The 22,580-nt window shown below is 44.3% G+C and overlaps 1 protein-coding gene across 4 annotated transcripts; it reads right to left on the reverse strand.

Annotated features, from left to right (window-relative positions):
- Nucleotides 1-2,303: 2,303 nt before the first annotated feature.
- LOC100666620 (sialic acid-binding Ig-like lectin 6) lies at nucleotides 2,304-12,392 on the reverse strand. Of its 4 annotated transcripts, XM_010586989.3 has the most exons (8): nucleotides 12,259-12,392; nucleotides 11,811-12,182; nucleotides 11,377-11,655; nucleotides 11,133-11,180; nucleotides 9,757-10,011; nucleotides 9,006-9,102; nucleotides 8,599-8,680; nucleotides 2,304-4,723 (listed from the first exon to the last, which is right to left on the reverse strand). In XM_010586989.3, the coding sequence occupies exons 1-8, from the start codon at nucleotides 12,299-12,301 to the stop codon at nucleotides 4,544-4,546; spliced, it is 1,356 nt and encodes a 451-aa protein (XP_010585291.1). In that variant the 5' UTR covers nucleotides 12,302-12,392; the 3' UTR covers nucleotides 2,304-4,543. The 4 variants fall into 4 exon arrangements, with proteins under 4 accessions (XP_010585291.1, XP_023399134.1, XP_023399136.1 ...); XM_023543366.2 differs by lacking the exon at nucleotides 11,133-11,180 and having other exon boundaries at nucleotides 2,305-4,723; XM_023543368.2 differs by lacking the exons at nucleotides 2,304-4,723; nucleotides 8,599-8,680; nucleotides 9,006-9,102 and adding an exon at nucleotides 9,110-9,396.
- Between the last annotated feature and the right edge of the window lie 10,188 nt (nucleotides 12,393-22,580).

Here is a 22,580-nt window from a genome sequence, read left to right on the forward strand (position 1 = left end):
TTCATCTACGCTCTTGTGTGTACCAGTAATTTGCTAATTCTTAATGCTGTGAAGTATTCCCAATAAGTATGTATGTATGTACATGATAAACAAGATAGATGATAAATGATAGGTAGATAGGTAGACAGACAGACAGATAGATGGATATGTTTGGGATCTTATAAAGAAATCTGGTATGAAGATTCTTGTACTTTATCTCTGACGCCCATATATATGCATTTCTGTTACGAAATATGTAGGAACAGAATCACTTAGTAAAGTTTTCAAAAAAACTTTCCAAAGTGCTTGTGAAAAGTTACATTCCTGTCATCAGGATGTGGTTGTTTTAGTCACCTATTGTTACATAACAAACCACTCCAAATTTAGAAGCTTAAGAGAAGAATATCCTGTCATCTTTCACAGTTCTTTGAATTGACTGGGCTTAGCTGGGTGGTTGTCACTCGGGGTCTCGAGATGGCTGGGTGGGACATTCAAGACCGCCTATTCAAGTAAAAAAAAAATAGCAGTTAATGCTCCTATCAGCTGGGAGCTCAGCTAGAATTGGACCAGAGAGACTACACATGGGCTCTTTGTGTATCTTGGACTCCTCTCAGCATGGTGGCTGGGCTGTGAGAGGGGGCATCAAGAGACTGAGCATTCCAAGACACCCTGGCAAAAGCTTCAAAGCTTCTTGTGACCTGTCCTTGGATGTTACAGTGTCACTGGTCCTCACTCTCTGGGTTTTTCTTCTCTGATGTCTAATTCGCATACAACATTCTTTTGTAGATTCTTCAGAATCTTCTACAACCGTAATCATGTCACCTGCAAAATAAAGGAAGTTTTAATTTTTTTTTCTAAACTGACTGCCTTTTATTTCTTTCTTTATGTATTTCACTGTAGATAAGAGAAAACTGTTCAACGGAAGAAGTGAGAACTGATATTCTTGCCTTGATCCCATCCTTAAGGGGAGAGTTTTCAACATTTCACCAATAACTATGATGCTAGAAGCAGATTTTTCATAGATGCCCTTGATCAGATTGAAGAAGTTCTCCTCTGGTTCTAACTTGCTGAGTTTTTTTAAAAAATCATAAATGTCTACTAACTTTTTTTCAAATACTTTTTCTGCAGTAATTGACAGGCACATATGGCTTTTTTCTTTTATGATGTTAAGGTAGTGAATGATACTGATTTTCGAATGTTAAACCCCACTTGGTCATGATGTACCATATACATTATACATGTTAAATTAAATTTACTAATATTTAAGTAAGAATTTTTCTATGTTCATGAAGAGTATTGGTCTGCAATTTTCTTTTCTTGTAATGTCCTGGTCAGGTTTTGGTATCAGGCTTACACTTGGCTTCATGAAATGAAGCACCCTACTTCCTTTATTTACTAAGAAAGCTTGGGAAAGTTTGGCATTGTTTCTTCCTTAAGTGTTTCATAGAATTCCACATGCAATGCCATCATGATTAATTCAATTATCACCTGTGGAGACTGTGATGAAGAGACTATGAAGCAAATACCTTGAAGGACGAAGTGACTACTGTTATTCATTGCTATGGTGGCAATAATGACTACAAAGACTAAGTGGTGGACTGTCTGATCCTAACTGTACTGGAAAAATAGACACAAAGCAAATTATAAGTTCACTTCTTATCTCTTACATCACATCATAGTCCAAAAGTGCATAATTTGGATTTTTGAGGAAATATATTTCATCAGATGCTCTAAACTGTTTACCAAATACAATCTTAAGGCTTCAAGTTTTAAGTTAATTGAAGTGCAAGGAAAAGCTCTGAAACAGGTCACGGCTGTAGTATAAGAAACTTTACAGCCTAGGGTTTATATGTCAGAATATCAAACCAGACTTGCAGTACCTGTGACAGTTAAGAATGCTATATGCAGTCTCTGGGATCTTTTTTAAAAGTTACGTTCTGTGTTGTTTGTTTTTAGAACATAGAGGTCCTTTTGATTGAAGCCCCTGACCCTGGTGGAGACTGAACTCCTGGCCATAGGATATCAAATGAATATATGATCTGAACTGCCCATCATAAACTAGGTGTTACATGACTCACTGAGCCAAAAGCTTGCGCATCTATAGCAGAAATCCATTACCAAGTGAAATGTGTATATGACACTGGGCTTCAGCAGTTCCAAAAGCACAAATAAGTCACCCGAGTAGGTGGCACAGATTCCTACACCACCTGCTCCTGGTGTACTGTCCTATCTATGTGAAATAGCAACTCAAATCTCATGGGCAGTTCTTTATGACCACTGTCTGAGGAAGAAAACATTCCATCTTGGTTTGCAAATGGCTCCTCACAATATGCTGGCACAGCTGGAAGTGGACTGTTACAAACTCAAGCACAGTAAACCAGAAAGACAGTGCTGAAGGCAAGTTCTCCTAGTGGCAGAATTGCATTCGTACATTTGGTTGTTCTTTTCACCTGAACTCAAACTCAGAGATGGCCAGAAATACAGATCCACACTGAATCACGACTGAAGATTTGGGTAACATATTTTTCCATTTTGGAAAAACATCACATTTATGGAAGTGAATTGTAAAACTGGCGTGGCAGTAGCATCTGACTTCCTCTAACTTCACAAGGGGAAGGAGAATCAAGATTAACAACCCAAGGCCATTTCTATGAGGCAGAGGTCAGATATGCCTCCTCTCTCCATCTTTACCAATTCTGACACCAACCATCCCTCCCAGGGTGCTCTCTACTTCTCTACTGAATTCACTAGCTCATTGCAATGGCCACATAGAACTCACAGACAATACTAACGATTATGGGGTTTATTAGGGATAAGGATCCAGCTCTTCCATCAGGAGAGCCTCTTCTCAGCTGTGCCCACAGGCTTGCCTCTCTCTGGCCCCTTGAATTCTGCCCTCCTCAGACAAGTGTTACAAAGCTCTTTTAGCTCAGCTGATAGGTGCCCTGAGGTACGCCACTCCGCCAGTAAGCTTCGACCCAAAGGCACTCGCCTCAAGCTCCTTGGGTTAGCAAAACCTAGCTCCACAAATTGTCCCGAGGCACCCTACAACTTCAGCAAGCCTCTTCCCCAAAGGCACTCAGCTTTCTCGCCCTGTGGACCAGGAAGGCCACCACGCCATCTCGTGCCAGTTTCCTGCCAGTCTCCTGGTTCTGCTGCCTCTGCTGCTGCCAGTTCTCTGCCATTGCTTTTCACCATCTTGCTGTCTTCAGTGTTACAGCTCTCTCTCTGTCTTCTGGTTCCACAAGCTTCACAGCACAGGGATCCAGGTCCAAAGGACACACTCCATTCCTGGCTGTTCTTCCTTGCTGGTGGTGAGATCCTATCTTTCCCACCTCTGAGATGGCTCATTTTAAGCCTAGCAAGATGGCAAAATGACCAACCTCTTTGTTAGGGTTCCATAGACCTTATTTGCATGATCCCTCCCAATCAGGTGGAAGTTACAAGACCATGGAGATAAAGGCCATACAAAAGCAACCATTGCACCACATGAATAGTTTTTGTTGTTTTAAAAATACCTTTATTTCACCTTGAGTCTTCAAACATTTTCATTGAGTACTACGTAAACTAACATTTATTTCTCTCAGGGTGTTGAAGACAACGTTCTATTGTATTCAGGCTTTCAATATTGCTACTGATAAACCAGCTGTCAGTCTAACTGTGGTCTTTTCAATATAATCAGTCCCTCCTCATCCCCTCCCACCCTCCAGCTAATCTTAATAATTTCACTTAGTCATTATTTTTCATTGGTGTTCTTCAGTTTTACTGAAGGAACAGAAGCTAGGAGATCTAAAAGGCAACTGCTGGAATTGACATGGAATATGGGTGACTGGTGAGAAATGAGGTTGGAGAAGTCTGCATGGACAAGGTCATGGAGTCTTGAATAGAAAGATGAAGGACAGGAACTTTATTTGGGTAAGTCATGGAAGAGCTTTGAGATGGGAGTGACACAGACAGCTAGTGCTATGGCCTCTGGGACTTACCCCTCCAAGACCTAGGAAAAATTGTCAGCATAAACTTTCTGTTCAGGGAAGAAATAACTAGCATTCACTGACCACATGCTTTGTGTCAAGACTATTCTGAGCTGTTTTATATGTACTCTTTCACAGTAACCTGGTTACCTGTTGCCATCAAGCCGATTCCAACTGATGCTGACACCATATGTGCAGAATAGAACTCCACTCCATAGGGTTTTCAAGGCTGTGAACTTTCGGAAGCGGATCACCAGGGCTCTCTTCAGAGCTGCCTCTGGGTGGGTTTGAATCACCAACCTTTTGGTTAGTACTCAAACACTTAATCATTTGTGTCATCCAGGGACTCCAAATAACCTTGTTACATAGAACTTATTTGCCTGCTTTACAGAGCTATAAAGAAGGCACAGGGATATAAAGTGACTTGCTCAATAAGTGACATAGGTGGATTTGAACTCAGGTCTTTTGGACAGAAATCCACATATGCCAGAACGTTCGTATAATCCATTACCAAAGTCCATTCAGTTTTAAAGAATCAAAACCTGAGAGAGATCATGTGCTTTCCACTCAAGGCTGTGACTTTGAGCACTTTCTCATTCGTATGTCTTTATCTCTGTGTATTCAGTGTCAGTGTCCTCCTGTTCCTGCAGCCTCAGCTTCTTAAAGTTGAGGGATGCATAGTGGAGCTCTTGTTTCTCTCTTGAGATAGGGCCAGGCCCAGCAGGGCCTCGGTGGTCTGAAGGGATGCCTATCTGGAACTGGTGCTGCTGTCCCTGAGCGGAAGGAAGAAAATGGATTCAGATCAAGGCAGTGGGGTCTAGGATAAAGCAGCCAATGGTCAGAAAGAAATTGGGACTGATGAAATTTTTGTTATTTATCCATTCATTTATTCAAAAATACTTAATAATTCAGATTGGCCAGCCCTTAGCGAGTGCTTATACTAATCACATTGTTCTCAAAAAATACTGTAGAGAGGATAATCTTATCATAGACACCTTACAAATAAAAAAAACTGAGCTTAAGAGAGTTTATATACATTGCTTGAAGACACACACAAATATAAATGCACCCAGTCAAGAGTCAAAACCAGTTCTTTCCAACTACAGAGCCTGCCATCTTATTAATTGTCTGGTGGTGTGCTCAGTGTTGGATGTAGAGTGATGATGAAAGTAGACACAGTCCCTGATATTGTGCAGCTTATGGCTTTCTAGGAGAGGCGCTTATTAAATACGTAGAAAATCAGTGTGTTTCAAGTTGTAAGTTCATGATGGGAGATATTTTGAAACATAAATCAAGGGTAGGGGTGGCGTAACTGGTTCATGGACAGATACTAGAAGACAGACAGAGACCAGACCCTGAAGTAAAGGCGATAACCAGACACTCTTTCCTATACTTGCCCATCACTTGATACCTTATAGAAGAATGGATAGAAGCTCCAGAGAAAGAGCTTCAGAAAATCTGTATAGTGATTTCGTTAAGTCTTTGGCTGAATATTCAGCTGCATATGCATACTATGAGATGCCATAAATCTGATTAAAAAAACATGCTATTTGAGAAAGAACAATTATGGGGAAGATAGAGTAAAGGTTAATCTAAACTCACCCTAACAAAGCTTGTATTAAAAACTTTGAATGGGTCAAGATGATCCAGAAGTAAATTAACTGCCTGCCAGTAGAGAGCTCAACAATCGTTAAGGGAATTCTAGAATATCCAGATAATCACCTATATAACATAACGTCCAGCATAACTTCCCAAATTACTAAATATGAAAAGAAGCTACAAAATGTCAGCCAAGACAAGGGGAAAAGCGGTCAATAGAAACAGGACCCAACATTTCAGCAATGATGCAATTTGAAGACAAAATTTAAAAAAAACAGCTATTAATAAATACGTTCAAGGAATAAACAGAAGCAGAAGCTCCATATGGAAATCATGAAATCAGACACCCCCTTCATGCAATACAGACAACTCAACTCTAGAATAACTAAGACCTAAATTATCTGAACGTCAAAAGCAAGAAATTTTAGATTTCTATATAAAATATAGGTGAATATGTTTCTGATCTTACAGCAGGAAATTTTTTGTTTAAAAAGACACAGAATCACTCAATATAAAAGGTTTAATATGACTATATCAAAATTAAAGCCTTAGGTGCAGCAAGTCGCCTTAGGAGAGCAAAATGACCAGATACACACTAGAAATAGTTGTTTATAATACACATAACTAACGTAAGCTGGTATTAAAGCTATATAATGACTTCCTACAGATTAGTAAGGAAAGGACAAACTACCAAGAGAAAAAATTGGCAACAGCGGTAAAGCGGCATTTCATAGAAGGGGTAGGCATTTATATATTCTTGACTCTGTAAAAGTACATAAATAAATACAAAGCATTTAGTAATCAGGAAAGTGTAAATGAAGACCACAATGTGCTATCCCAATTTTATTAGCAAAATTGAGAAGTCTAGGGAAATCAGGCATTGGAAAGGATGTGAATCAACGAAATTCCTTAAACGTAGATGGTGGGGATGTATATTGGTCTACCACTTTGGAAAATCATTGGTCATTACCTTGTTAAGATGGACATTTTTTATAGTGATCTAACAATTCAATTCTCACATATATGACCAAGAAACTCCTGCATATGAACACTGTGAGACATGAAATAAAAATGTTCAAAACACATACCTGGGAATAATCTAAATGATCATGAACGTGAGACCAGATACATAAATTGTGCTATAAAAACATGACATATTTATTACATGGCAGTAAAAATTAATGAACTACATCTACATATAACAATGTGGATGAATCTTAATAATGTAACCTGGTCCCAAAAGACTAGATCAAACATAATGCCCTTTTTACAAAGTCTGAAATAAGCAAATTTAACCAATACATTACAATACATGGAGTCGATTCTGACTCACAGCAAACCTATAGGACAGAGTAGAACTGCCCCATACAGTTTCCAAGGAGTGTCTGATGGATTCAAACTGCTGATCTTTTGGTTAGCAGCCGTAGCTCTTTACTACTACGCCACCAGGGTTTCCAATCAATATATTGCTTAGGTGTAACTCCATGAGTTGGGAGTGGCGGAGAGGGGAGGGTACGGGGGGAAATAACAGCAATGGAATCATAAACAGAATTCAGGATAGAGACTACTGAAGATGGGGGTAGCTAGAGGGTTGGGAAGAGAAGAAACACACAGGTAGATGTAATCTATTATCAGCATTCTCATTCTTGGATTGAGTAAGGGGTTAATGGCTTATATCATAAAGGAAAAAAGAGAGAAAAAAATAGAAGAGGTCCATGAGTAGATCAATCATAACAGAATATCATGAACCAAGCATCGCTGCTGATTTAATGACTGATGTAATTGACCTGAGATGAATTAAATATACACGTGTACCTATGAGAAGGGGCCCTAGCGGTGCAGTGGTTAAGAGTTTGGCTGCTAGCCAAAAGGTCAGCAGTTCAATATCACCAACCACTCATTGGAAACCCTAAGGGACTGTTCTACTGTGTCCTATATGGTTCTTATGAGTCAGAATCAACTCAATGGCAACTGGTGTTTTTTCAGCTATGAGGAGGAGCCCTGGTGGCAAAATGGTTAAGTACTCAGCTGCCAAAGGAAAGACTGGAGGTTCAAACCCACCCAGCAGCTCTGCAGGAGAAAGACCTGGCCCTCCGCTCCCATAAAGATTACGCCTAGAAAACCCTATGGAGAAGTTCTACTCTGAAACATTGGGTCGCTATGAGTTGAAATTAACTTGATGGCATCCTACAACAACAAAACATATGAGAGGTGATGGAAACAGGGTACATTGAGTGAGACCAACAGGACCCTGAATCAGACCAGGCCCTTGTTCTTGGAGAGACCCTAGCATGGTGGGGGATGGGCCTGTGTTTGCAATTATAGCATGGTGAGCCTCACAAAACCGGGATGTACCCTGGGATGTAGGTACAGAGAGGAGAGGATAACAGCATCTTGCTCAGAAGGGGTTGGCCAAAGTTTCTACAGGGAAAGGATAATATTTCATTTGCATCTTGAATAATGAGCATGATTTTGCCAGTAGAACTAGTGGCCTAGTTAGTGGCAAATCTAGGGGAGGGGACATGGCCACTGCTGAGCCAGACCTGTTTAAGAAAATGAAGAACAGCTACATGGACCACAACGCAATGGCATGGAGGGGAGGAAACTGATTGGAAATGGCGCAATACCACACCAAAGTGTTTGGCATCTTCTCCAACCATTAGGAAGCTAGCAGAGACATCTAAATCATCTAAACTATGGAGGAACTGGATGATAATTATTTCTGAAGGATTTTCCAGGTAGCCTGTGTTGAGAAGAGATGAGGGCAAGAACCTGAGGTGGACTCAGGGATCCAGGATAGACGAAAAAACCTCAGTGAGCATAGGAGTAAGATAAGGAGAAGGAGACCAGTCTTACTTCTATCCGGAAAGAAGGATAGAACTTGATAATTTGTAATCTCTAAGGAATGAGACAAAAATAAAAATAACTCCCTGATCTCCAGATGTGGGACTCTGGTGGAGAATGCTAAGTGTTGAATGTTAAAAGGTAAGTGCCTAAGGAGGGTGCCCAAAAGGGGTAATGCTGAATGGGAGGTGTCCTTATCACTCACCCATGATCCTGAACCCAAGACCGAGATTGTATCATTCACGCCTTCCATTGTACTAGCTGCTTTCTTCCTCTGAGTCTTCACTCTGAGGGAAGATCCCAGGGATTTTCAGACTTGTTATTTGGAACCTGGAGTAGGTAGCCCATCCCCCTACTCTCTATGAAGAACGTGGAAATGGTGAGTGGGATAGATGGATGAGGGTCTAGTCTCCAGGTGCTCCTCCTAACCCAAGAGCTGAACTAGAAGTTGGGAAGAGACCCCACGTTGGTCCAACTGATTACAGGTGGAAGTTTTCTGGCCTTCCCAAACACTCCAGGTTCTTCCAGCTCAGGTTTTCTGAGATTGTACAACCTGCATAACCTCTCCACCCCAGGTGTATCCCTCCACCCCAGGAACCCACTCACTCCCACCTGAAGATGAGGAAAAGGCAGAGACAAAGCAAGGCCATTCCGCTAGCTCCTCCAGCAGCTCCCAGGACTTCTGAACATGACCTGGGTTCTGGTTTCCCTACAGATAATTCAAGGTTCAATTAAATGCCAATCCCAACACATGGCATCCTCCCAACCATCCACTCCTCTCTGCCCTCAATTAATGTGTCTGATGCCCACCCAGAACTCAGTCACTTGGCATCCCTTTGCTCTGTAGATCCTGAGCCAGCCTCTGCACACCACATCACACATCCCCACCAGTCAAAGGACTGAGGGTCTTATCCCCAGCCACTCCTGTCTTGGCCTTGAGTGCCTCTCCTTCACGCTCCATCTCTCTAGGGATGAGGCTCTTCTTCCACTGAAGACCCTTGACCTGGCAGCAGCAGGACAGTGATGCTCTGGGCTCCACGGACATTCTGGGCCTTACAGCAGAGTCTGAGGCCAAGGCTTAGCCCAGCACTGAGGCTCAGGTGCTGTTGGCCCAGTGCCCAGTGGAGCTGAAGGTGAGGTGTTGCTACTACTCCCCTCCACCATCCCATCCCCAACCTTCCAGCACAGGGAGAGGGCCAGCTGGGCTTGGGCAGAGCAGTTGCAGCACAGACCCTCATCCTCCCAGGAGCAAAAGGGACTGAGAAGCTGTGGGGGATCTGTGGGGAGGAAGGAGATGGCTCAGCAGGGGATCTCTTGTGTCTCTAACACCATAGAGTCCGTCCCCAACTGCCTCCAAACTCACAGTGAACAAAGACATTCAGAAGAACATGCTGGGAACCCAGTTGGTTTTGAGCTTGGCAGGTGAACACTCCTTCTGCAGTCCCTGCTTGAGGCAGTTCCATGTATCCAGTGTTGGAGATGAGGGAGGTGTTCAGGCTTGGGGACTGCCAGAACCAGCTTAGCAATGCAGGGGGATTGCTGTCAGCAACACAGACCAGACGCAGGGACTGGCCCTCAAGGATGGGAAGGGATGAGGCATTTCCCAAGATCTTGAAGGCTTTGGGAGAGAGAGAAAAATATGGAAACGGAGAAAAAGAAAAATGGAGAGAGAGGGAGGAATATGGAGAGAGAGATGAAGAAAGACAGAAATATGGACAGAGATAGAAGGAGATATGGGGGGAGAGAGAGAGAGAGTGAGCACTATGGGACACTGACAGCCCTGTTCTCCTCTCTCTGCCAGGGTCAAGCCTAGTGTCCCTCTCCTTCTGTGATAGCCACACTAGCCCTGGAGAGGCGGGTAGAGTCCAGGCCTCAGGCCTTCAGAAGAGGCCCAGATCATTTTCCTAGAGATTCCCTAGCTGTCTGACTGGTGGAGGACAGAGGACCTCAAACAGGCATGCAGTAAACAAATGCAGTTAATGGACCAAGGAAGAACTTAAGGAACATCAGGAGGAGGAAGCACATCAGAGAAAAGGGTGACGTGAGACGGATAGGACTGCTTCCGTCGGAATTGGCAAAAGAGAATTGTGGGTGAGCAAAAGACTGACTTCCAGGAGTTGACAGGAATGGAGGCTTTCTCCCTCTGCTCTCCCTCATCAGCTGGTGTTATGGATTGAATTGTGCCCCCAAAAAAGATGTCTTGTAAATCCTAACCTCTGCCTGTGTTTATAATCCCATTTGTGACTGGGCTGTGCATGTTATATTAATGAAGCAGAATCAGATTATGTTAATGAGGATTAGGTTATTTTTTTACCTTAATGAGGCTAGATTAGCATGCATCTTGAGACAATCTCTTTTAAGATATAAAAGAAACTAAACAAGCAAGCTAAGCAGCTGAGATGGAGGAAGAGATGCCAAATCACATGAAGATTGCCCAGGAGCAGAAGCTCAAAGATAAAGGGCATGAATAGAGCCAAGCCAAGAGAGACAGAAAGCCTTCCCCTACAGCCAAAGTCTGAATTTGGACTTCTAGCCTCCTAAGCCATGAGATATAAAGTTTTGTTTGTTAAACCCACCCACTTGTGCTATTTCTGTTATAGAAGCACTAGATAACTAAGACAACTGGTTTCTCCTACTCCATGCAGTCCTTGGTTAGTTGGAGCTCTGAGACCTAAGGTCTGTCCTGAGCTGGCAGAGACTCTGCTTCTATCCCAGCCCTGCAGAGAAGTTCTTTCCTACCTGTGCTGTTTCCCTGGGAGGCTGTGATGACCATGTTCTGTGGAGCATCTGGGATAGAAGATGTGGCAGCCTCATCATCCATGGTGAGAAATGAGTGGGCATTGGGCCTTTCCCTCAGAAACCATGGAAACAGGTAAGGAGCCTCCTTCCTGCTTGGCTACCAGGTCCCAATTGTCAAACCCTGACCGAGCCCAACCATGGCCCTACACTCTCAGCCACCCAGGTGACCCCACGCAGCACTCACAGGAGATATTGAGCTGGATGGTCCTCTTCACAGTCACACCAACTGCAGGGAAGGTCACCTGACAGGTGAGGCTGGTGCCATGGTCCTGGGGTCTTGGGGAGAGGGTGAGCACTGAGGAGAGGTGGGCCCGGGGACCCAAGGAGGTGAGGGCGGCTGAGTTCCAGGAGAAGATGGGGGGTGTCCCCTGCTCACAGGCCCAGGGCACAGTGCAGGTCAGATTCCTGGGGTGGCCAGACTCCAGGATTCCTGGGATCTGGATGTTGGGTGATTGAGTCAGGGCTAAGAAGGAGAGAGAGATCAGAGCCCCTCAGCATGTTGTCAGCCAGCCCCAGGGTCTTGTCGTGACTGTCTCCACCCCCATAAGGAGCAGAACCATCTTTTTTCTACTTCTAGTGCACCACACCCTAGGGCCTTTTCCTGCGTCCCTACCATACCTGTCACCTTCAGAGAGAACATCTTATCTCCATATAAGTATCTCTTATAGGCACTATCCATTCCAAAGGAGTACATCCCATTGTCTTCCACGTTGGCATCTCTGATGCTCAGGGAGCAGTTGTTGACCCAGGGATCCCCGAGCAAGAAGAATCGGCCCTGGGTCCTTTCCTGCACCTTCTGTTCTGGTTTGTTTGTGGCCACTGGAAGACGCTGGTGTATACTCGCCCCTCCTCGGAACCAAAACATGTGGCGGTATCCATAGGAACCCCTAAGGTAGGAAAATTTACAGGGCACAAGGACACACAGGCCCTCCTGCACTGTCACGGATTCCTTTAGTTCCAGCTTGATTCTCAAACTCTGAGTCCGGGACCCTGGGGAGGGAGAGACTCAGCTTCAAGCTCCAGAACCTCCCCTGAGCAGAACCCCTCACCCCCTCAGCCCACTCACCTCCCCACAGCAGGGGCAGAAGCACCAGCAGTGACAGCAGCATCTCTGGCCCATGCCTAAGACACCCTGCCTTCCAGAGCGCCTCTGAAAAGGAAAGGAAAGCTGCAGATGTAGGAGGGCAGAGGAAGCCTAGGCAGGAAGCCAGTGGTGAAAACGAAATGTAAAAAAAAAAAAAAAAAAAAAAAACCGTAGAAGGGGAGCTTTAGACGTAGCCAAGGATTGGTTGTTTGAGATTATCCAATTCCCTTTCTGCATGTCACAGATGTCCCCTGAGGCTCAGAGGAGGCAAGAGGCTTGCTCTGTAAGGCAGCAAGGAAAGACAAGAGCCCTCAAGTCCTGCCTTCTGGTCTTGCGCACAATGGTCTGTTCTGGGGAAGCAAGTACCACCTGGCCAGACCCCTGGGAGTCACAGCCTCTGGACCCTGGTGAAGGTCAACCTGCCAGGGGTAGGACTTGGGATGGCCTGAGAATCAGAGGTATAGGAGAAAGATTTAGATGAGGTAAGGGAAGTAGTGCTTCACTCGTTTCATTCATTTATTCACAAACTAGGGGATTGTTATGGACTGAATTGTTTTCCCCAAAAAGGTATCTTGAACTCCTAACCCCGTTCCCTGTGAACGTGCCCTTGTTTGCAAGTAGGGTCTTTCAAGATGTTATCAGTTAAATTCCCATGAGGTCATACTGGAGTAGGGTGGGTCCTAATCCAGTAGGACTGGTGTCCGTATAAAAAAGGAGAAGAGACACAGAAAGACACAGAAGGAAGATGACCAAGTGAAGGTGGAGGCAGAGATTGAAGTGATATATGTAGGAGTCCAGAGATGCCAAAGATAGCCGGCCATCACCAGAATGTAGGAGATAGGCATGGAACAGATTCTCTCTCAGGGCCTCAGAAGGAATCAGAATAGCTGACGCCCTGATTTTGGACTCCCAGCATCCAGAACTGTGAGACAACACATTTCTGTTGGCTTAAGCCACCTATCTGCTGAACTTTGTTATGGCAGCCCTAAGGAAACTAATACCTCTTCTCTCTCGTGCTTTTTCCTGCAGCCCCTCACTACTTATTATATTCAGAGACAGTGTCATATATTTGAAACTATATTTCATGTGACATCTCTCCATCCAAAAGGAGTATGCCCCACTTTCCCACATCGTGGAAAATCTGGTGCTCAGAGAGAACAATTATGGATCCTTGAGTTGCATAGTGGTTAAGTGCTATGCCTGCTAACCAAAAGTTCAGCAGTTCAAATACCAGGTGCTCTTTGGGAACTCTATGGGGCGGTTCTACTGTGTCCTGTAGGGGCGTTACGAGTTGGAATCAACTCCACGGCAATGGGTTCTGTTTGGGTTTTGAGTTGCTAAGGGTGCTGAATGGTCCCCACATTCTCTCTTCCAGGTTTGTTTGATTTTTAATGAAAAATGTGTTAAAGAGACTTAATGAAGACAGTAACTGAACGCAACGCGTGGTCCTGGATTCCTCATCGGTTTGGACAAAAGCCGTAAAGGACATTTGGAGGTCAACTGGAAAAATTTGAATAGGTGTGAACATGGACAGAGGATTAGATGAGAGGGACGTTTACTAGGATGGAAAGTTCAAGGTCATTAAGTAAAAAAAAGCAGGTTAGAAAACCGTATGTGCTAGATGATCACATTTTTAAAAAAGTTTGTATGTTTCTGGAAAAAAAAGATCTAAAGGAATATGCACTAGGGTATTAACAGTAGTGATTTTTAAGTGTCGAGAATATGTTTTATTATTGTTGCTGTCGTATGTTTTCTATTTTTATACACTGCATGTCTCTGTAATAAAAATAACTCGTTACCATAACGTCAGTTCTGACTCATGGTGATCCCACGTGTTACAGAGTAGAACTACTGCTCCATAGTCTTTTCTTGGCTGTAATATTTTTGGAAGTAGATTGCCAGGCCTTTCTTCTGCGGTGCTGCTGGGGGGGTTAATCACCCAACCCCTAGGTTATTAGTCAAGCACAAACTGCTTCCACCACCTAGGGATCTTCTTAATAAGCTATTACCAATAAAAATCTGATTGCCAATATTTACAATTCAGGAGATTCCCTCTTCCAGGTTTTGACATAATCTGTGGTCACAGGGGATTATGGTATCTCTTGGCCACGTCCAGGATCTGAAGGTGTAAAGTGGGTTAAAGTCAGTGTAGAAAACCCAAAGATGGGGATGGAGAATGGGCAGGTATAGGATGCACAGACCCTCTTTTGCCATCACTGACTGAAGGATGTGCAGACTGTATCTACCCAGTCCTCCAGGGACCACTGAGGGAGACAGAAGCTCTGACTCCAGCCCCACCAGCCCCCTCTTCCTTAGGCCTCAGTCGCCTTCCTGGCAGAGCAACAGGCAGCAACAGCTTCTCTAGGCTGAAAGGAATAGTCTAGATTCCCCTGACTTATCCCATCTTGGAAGTCGGGGACAATTGTGGAGTGCTAAGACAGCTGGGGGCCCGTCCTGGATTAAAATTTATGGCTTCTGTTCCAAATTTATCCTTCAACAGGAATGGTCACCTTAGTTTTCTAGGGCTGCTTTAACAAAGTACCACAAAGTCATTGACTTTAAACCACATAAATTTATTGTCTCACAGTTCTGGAGTCCAGAAGTCCATATCAGGGTGTCAGCCATGTTTATCATTTCTAAGGGCTTTGAGAGAGAAACTTTCATGCCTCCCTGACAGCTTCTAGGGATTGCTGACAATACTTGGTGTTCCTTTGTTGCTTGTAGATGTACCTTCTCATGGCATCTTCCCCTGTGTGACATTGTCTCTGTGTCCATTCTCTCCTTTTATAAAGACACTACTCAGAAGAGATCAGGACCCACCCTACTCTGGTATGACGTCATTAACTGAAAACAAAACAAAAAACCGTATTTCCAAACAAGATCACATTCTTACGTACAGGTGTTAGGACTTTGACATACCTTTTTGGAGGACACAGTTCAATCCATAACAATAGCCCCTCTGCCCAGATCATCACAGAAGAAGTGAAAGATGATCTCTTCTCACCTCAGACCACAGCAGCCTAGGCCCCTCCTTCCTCCTCTACTCTCAGATACTGCTTCTCACTCGCTCCCTCAAGAAGGATGGGAGTTTGGGGGCCTATTTTCCCCAGATGGGTTTCATGGAGACCCTCTCATGGGGCCAGAGAAGTAGAAAACCAAGACTGTTCTGGAACTGAATCCTCTCTGTCTTGGACCCGGCCCAGGTTGGGGCACATAGGGGGCTTCAGGAAGCATTGGGATAACTCTTGAACTTGTCTGTGCAGAGAGATCCAATGGACAGTGGCTGGAACTGAGCCTGGAGCCCCAGCCTCAAACTTGGGTGAGCTGGTTGGGCTCAGGAAGAGGTGGAACTTGTGACTGGGTCTTTTCCCCTCCCCCTATTTCCTGTGAGTCCTGCAAATGCACTTGCAGAATCCCTCTCTATGACTTCTCCACATTTCCTTCACCTGCCACAATTCCTCTCTGTTGTGAGGTGATTGCCTGATTTCCCTCTGCTCGCCCTACTTTGCTTTTGTAGTTAATAGCCTGCTAGGTCTCCCCTTGACAACTATCCATGCCTGAGGCCACAGAACCCTTTTTCCAGTCTAAGTAAGGTCCCTCAGTGCCTAGACACTTGGAATATCTTCCATTATGTTCAAAGATGATGACTTAGCCAGCCTGCTGATATGTCAGGCCTTCATTTATTCAACAGACATTGAGACATATATTAAAAATCTTTTAGGCTTTGGCACACATCCAGGGACAAAAAAGGACCATGAGTCATGTTCTCTGTCTTCTAAAGCTCTATCTGGGTACCAGGCAGAGAGAAAGAGGAAAGGGGGCCTCATATACGTAGGAAGTGAAAGACAGGGGTGGAGTCTTTTCCAGACAAGGGAGGGTTTCCTGCAGCAACTGACGTCTAAGAACCAAGAGTGTGTGAGATGTCCCTCTCTGATGTAATATGAGGCCCTTCCTTCTGGGGTGACAAGGAGAGACAGAGAAGAGCAGACTAGGACGTTTTCCATACTCAGTCCCCAAAACCAAAAAACCTATCTCTGTTGAGTCGATTCCTACTCATAGTGACCCTGTAGTACAGGGTAGAACTGCCCTATAGGGTTTCCAAGGAGCACCTGGTGGATCCGAACTGCCAACCTTTTGATTAGCAGCCGTAGCTCTTAACCACTACACCACCAGGGTTTCCTTTCAGTCCCCAAACCTCCTCCAATTCTCTCATCAGCGTCTGCCCATAGTGGGTGCTGTTTCAGACCTAGGCACTTTCTAGCCCTTGGACAGCCCCAGACATCAGGGACAGCGCTGTCCATGGTTCTGCATGTGGATTGGGTCCTGGGTTTAGGAAAAATTCAACTGTTCAAAGGGGCCTGAGTAGACAGGAACTGGATCTGGGCCTCAGGCCAGGAGAGGGATGATCAGAGGGACTGGGCCCGCCTGGGAGGGAGAAAATCAGGGAGGGGTGGTCCTCTGGTGTATTCGTTTCCTAGGGCTGCCATAACCAAGTACCACAGATTGGGTGGCCTGTAAGAACAGAAGTTTATTCTTTCACAGTTCTGGAGGCTAGAAGTCCAAATTCAGGATGTTGCATGGCCATGTTCTCTCCAAAGCCTCTAGAGGAAGATCATGTCTTGTCTCTTCCAGCTTCTGCTGCTGCAAGCCTGGATTTTCTTGGCTTGCAGCTGCTGAATCACATGGTATTCTTCCCTCTGTGTTTCTTCTCTTTTATAGGACACCACTCATATTGGATTACCAGTTGCCCTCAAATTGATTTGACTCATGGCCACCCCATCTGTTTCAGAGTAGAACTGTACTTCATAGGGTTTTCAATGGCTGTAATCTTTTAGACCCCCAAGTGTTTGTCAGTTTGTCATACTGTGGGGGCTTGCATGTTGCTGTGATGCTGGAAACTATGCCACCGATATTCAGATACCAGCAAGGTCACCCATGGAGGACAGGTTTCAGCTAAGCTTCCAGACTAAGACAGACTAGGAAGAGGGATCCAGCAGTCTACTTCTGAAGAGCATTAGCCAGTGAAAACCTTATGAACAGCAGCAGAACATTGTCTGATATAGTGCTGGAAGATGAGCCCCCTAGCGTGGAAGGCACTCAAAAGATAACTGGGGAAGAGCTGCCTCCTCAAAGCAGAGTCAACCTTAATGACGGAGATGGCGTAAAGCTTTCTGGACCTTCATTTGTTGATGTGGCACTACTCAAAATGAGAAGAATCAGCTGCAAACATCCATTAATATTCGGAACCTGGAATGTACAAAGTATGAATCTAGGAAAATTGGAAATCATTAAAAATGAAATGGAATGCATAAACATCGATATCCTAGGCATTAGTGAGCTGAAATGGACTAGTACTGGCTGCTTTGAATTGGACAATCATCTAGTCTACTATGCTGGGAATGACAGCTTGAAGAGGAATGGTGTTGCATTCATCATCAAAAAAAAACGTTTCAAGAGCTATCCTGAAATACAACTCTGTCAGTGATAGGATATCCATACACCTACAAGGAAGACCAGTTAATACGACTATCATTCAAATTTACGCACCAACCACTAGGGCCAAAGATGAAGAAATAGAAGATTTTTATCAGCTGCTACAGTCTGAAATTGCAATCAAGATGCATTGATAATTACTGGTAATTGGGATGCAAAAGTTGGAAACAAAGAAGAAGGATCAGTAGTTGGAAAATACAGCCTTGGTGATAGAAACAATGCCGGAGATCAAATGACAGAATTTTGCAAGACCAACGACTTCTTCATTACAAATACGTTCTTTCACCAACATAAACGGCGACTGTACACATGGACCATCTCCAGATGGAACATGCAGAAATCATATTGACTACATCTGTGGAAAGAGACGATGGAAAAGCTCAATATCATCAGTCAGAACAAGGCCGGGGCCGACTGTGGAACAGACCATCAAATGCTCATATGCAAGTTCAAGCTGAAACTGAAGAAAATCAGAGCAAGTCCACGAGAGCCAAAATATGACCTTGAATACATCCCACCTGAATTTAGAGACCATCTCAAGAATAGATTTGACGCATTGAACACTAGTGACCAAAGACCAGACGAGTTGTGCAATGACATCAAGGACATCATCCATGAAGAAAGCAAGAGGTCACTGAAAAGACATGAAAGAAAGAAAAGACCGAGATGGATGTCAGAGGAGACTCTGAAACTTGCTCTTGAACGTCGAGCAGCTAAAGCAAAAGGAAGAATTGCTGAAGTAAAAGAACTGAACAGAAGATTTCAAAGGGTATCTCCAGAAGACAAAGTAAAGTATTATAATGACGTGTGCAAAGTGCTAGAAATGGAAAACCAAAAGGGAAGAACAGGCTCGGCATTTCTCAAGCTGAAAGAACTGAAGAAAAAATTCAAGCCTCAAGTTGCAATAGTGAAGGATTCTATGGGGAAAATATTAAACGACACAGGAAGCATCAAAAGAAGATGGAAGGAATACACAGAGTCATTGTACAAAAAAGAATTAGTCAATATTCAACCATTTCAAGAGGTGGCATATGTTGAGGAACCGATGGTACTGAAGGAAGAAGTCCAAACTGCTCTGAAGGCATTGGCAAAAAACAAGGCTCCAAGAATTGATGAAATATCAACTGAGATGTTTCAACAAACAGATGCAGCACTGGAGGTGCTCACTTGTCTATGCCAAGAAATACGGAAGACAGTTTCCTGGCCAACTGACTGGAACACACCCATATTTATGCCTATTCCCAAGAAAGGTGATCCAACCGAATGTGGAAATTATAAAACAATATCATTAATATCACACGAAAGCAAAATTTTGCTGAAGATCATTCAAAAATGGCTACAGCAGTATATTGACAGGGAACTGACAGAAACTCAGGCCGGTTTCAGAAGAGGACGTGGAACCAGGGATATCATTGCTGATGTCAGATGGATCCTGGCTGAAAGCAGAGAATACCAGAAGGATGTTTTATTGACTATGCAAAGGCATTCGACTGCGTGGATCATAACAAATTATGGATAACATTGGGAAGAATAGGAATTCCAGAACACTTAATTGTGCTCATGAGGAACCTTTACATAGATCAAGAGGCAGTTGTTCGGAGAGAACAAGAGGATGCTGATTGGTTTAAAGTCAGGAAAGGTGTGCATCAGGGTTGTATTCTTTCACCATACCTATTCAATCTGTATGCTGAGAAAATACAAGAAGCTGGACTATATGAAGAAGAACGGGGCATCAGGATTGGAGGAAGACTCATTAACAACCTGTGTTATACAGATGACACGACCTTGCTTGCTGAAAGTGAAGAGGACTTGAGGCACTTACTAATGAAGATCAAAGACCACAGCCTTCAGTGTGGATTGCACCTCACAACATAAAGAAAACAAAAATCCTCACAACTGGACCAATGAGCGACATCATGATAAACGGAGAAAAGATTGAAGTTGTCAAGGATTTCATTTGACTTGGATCCACAATCAACAGCCATGGAAATAGCAGTTAAGAAATCAAAAGATGCATTGCATTGGGTAAATCTGCAGCAAAGGACCTCTTCAAAGTGTTGAAGAGCAAAGATGTCACCTTGAAGACTAAGGTGCGCCTGACCCAAGCCGTGGTATTTTTAATCACATTATCTGCATGTGAAAGCTGGACAATGAATAAGGAAGACTGAAGAAGAATTGACGCCTTTGAATTGTGTTGGCAAAGAATATTGAATATACCACAGACTGCCAAAAGAATGAACAAATTTGTCTTAGAAGAAGTATGACCAGAATTCTCCTTAGAAGCAAGGATGGCAAGGCTGCATCTTGCAAACTTTGGACATGTTGTCAGGAGGGATCAGTCCCTGGAGAAGGACATCATGCTTGACAGAGTACAGGGTCAGCGGAAAAGAGGAAGACCCTCAACGAGGTGGATTGACACAGTGGCTGCAACAATGAGCTCAAGCATAACAACGATTGTAAGGATGGCGCAGGACCGGGCAGTGTTGTGTTCTGTTGTGCATAGGGTCACTGTGAGTTGGAACCAACTCGACAGCACCTATCAACAGCAACAATCTTTTAGAAGTAGATCACCAGGCCTTTCTTCTGAGGCGGCTCTGGGCAGATTCAAACTGCCAATCTTTTGGGTAGTTGCCAAGTACTTAACTGTTTGTGCCACCCAAGTAACCCTCATATTGGATTAGGACCTACATTATTCCTGTATAACCTCAAGTTAACTTCAGTGATAACATCTTCGAAGACCCTATTTTCAAATAAGGACATGCTCACAGGTATCAGGGATTAAAACTTTGATGAATCTGTCATGGATTGAATTGTGCCCCCCAAAATGTCTGTGAACTTGGCTAGGTCATGATTCCCAGTGTTGTGTGATTGTCTGCCATTTTCTTTATTTATTTTGTACTTTAGATGAAGGTTTACACAACAAACTAGTTTCTCATCAAACGGTTAGTACACACATTGTTCTATGACATTGGTTAACAACCCCACGACATGTCAACACTATCCCTTCTCAACCCTGGGTTCCCTATTACCAACTTTCCTGTTCCCTCTGGCCTTCCAGTTCCTGCCCCAGGGCTGGTGTGCCCCTTCAGCCTTGTTTTGTTCCATGGGCTTGTTCAATCTTTGGTTAAAGGGTGAACCTCAGGAATGACCTCAATACTGAGCTGAAAGGGCGTCTGGGGGCCATACTCTCATGGTTTCTCCAGTCTCTGTCAGGCCAGCAAGTCTGGTCCTTCTTTTTGAGTTAGAATTTTGTTCTACATTTTTCTCCAGCTCTGTCTGGGACCCTCTGTTGTGACCCCTGTCAGAGCAGCCAGTGGTGGTAGCTGGACACCATCTAGTTTTACTGAATTCAATCTGGCGTCCACCATTTCATGTGATTTTCCTATGTGTTGTGAATCCTACCACTATGATATGATGGGATGTATTGGCGGCAGTTGTGTCAATGAGAGCTTTAGGAGTGGATAGTGTCTTGAGCTAATCTCTTTTGGGATATAGAAGAGAGAAGCAAGTGGAGAGACATGGGGACTCCATACCACTAAGAAAGAAGTACCAGGAGCACAGTGCATCCTTTGGACCTAAGACTTCTGTGCTGAGATTCTCCCAGACCAAGGGAAGGTTGCTGCATCAGAAGGACCTTCCTCCAGGGCCACAGAGAGAGAAAGCCTTCCCCTGGAGCCAGAGCCCTGAATTCGGACTTCTAACCTACTGGACTGTGAGAGAATAAACTATTCTTTGTTAAAGCCATCCACTTGTGGTATTTCTGTTACAGCAGCACTAGATAACCAAGACAGTATCTTTGGGGGAGGGGGGTATAATTCAATCCATAACAGGCCCATTCAATAAACAAAGTTTACTGAGCACTGCTGGAGGATCTAGATGATACCCAGCCCCCTACCCTCTTAGAGTTCACTAGAGGTGGGAATGAGGCTGCCATAGGCAAGGGCAGTGGGGAAAGATGTCAAGGTTGGTGAATGGTCAACAGCAAAAAATGTGTCAGAGAGGTGTGGGAGGCAAGGCAGAAAAGCAGCCTTGGATTTGGTAATGAGTTGTGCAATACAAGCAGGAATAGTGGGGAGAAGCCTGACTATCAGGACTGAGGATTAATGGGGCTTCTCATGGCTCACCTCAGCCCCCCAGGATTTGAGCTTTGAGACCCCACCTCACAACTGTACTGGTAGAGACTCTGAGTCTCACTAATGGCCAAAAACGTATGTGTGATTTTTCAGGCCCGGCCATAGGCAATAACAAAGGCTTTACCTGGCACGTCTTGTGGGGGGAGGCTCCCCTCCCCACACCAGACTTGGTAGATAGCCAGTGCATTGCAGTCTCTGAAGGTAGCTGTAGTCAATAACTCTGTCCCCTCTGGCCAGCTATACTCTTTCACTTATCTGCATTCTCAGCCCAACCAGCCACCCAGTTACCGTTGTAGATTCCAGCTCATGGCAAACCCAGGTGTGTTAGAGTAGAACTGTGCTCCATAGAGTTTTCAATGGCTGAGTTTTCAGAAGTAGATTGCCAGGACTTTCTTCCAAGGTGTCACTGATTGGACTAGAACTGCCAACCTTTCAATTAGCAACCGAGCACTTAACTGTTTCCACCACTCGGGGACTCACAGCCCAGGTACCTGTGATTGGAGGCCTCTTTATCAGGGGCCTTTGTCAGGCACCTCTATCAAGATCTCCTTATCAGGGGTGGCAGTGGAAACTTGAAGACAATTTTCTCCACTCTGACTCAGTACTTCTCCCTTTCCAGCCCTTCCCCCTCACCCTATCCCCAGTCCCTGGGTCCATAAAACCGCAGGAGACTTTTGT

Source organism: Loxodonta africana, chromosome 11, assembly GCF_030014295.1.
Source record: "Loxodonta africana isolate mLoxAfr1 chromosome 11, mLoxAfr1.hap2, whole genome shotgun sequence".
NCBI classification, from domain to species: Eukaryota; Metazoa; Chordata; class Mammalia; order Proboscidea; family Elephantidae; genus Loxodonta; species Loxodonta africana.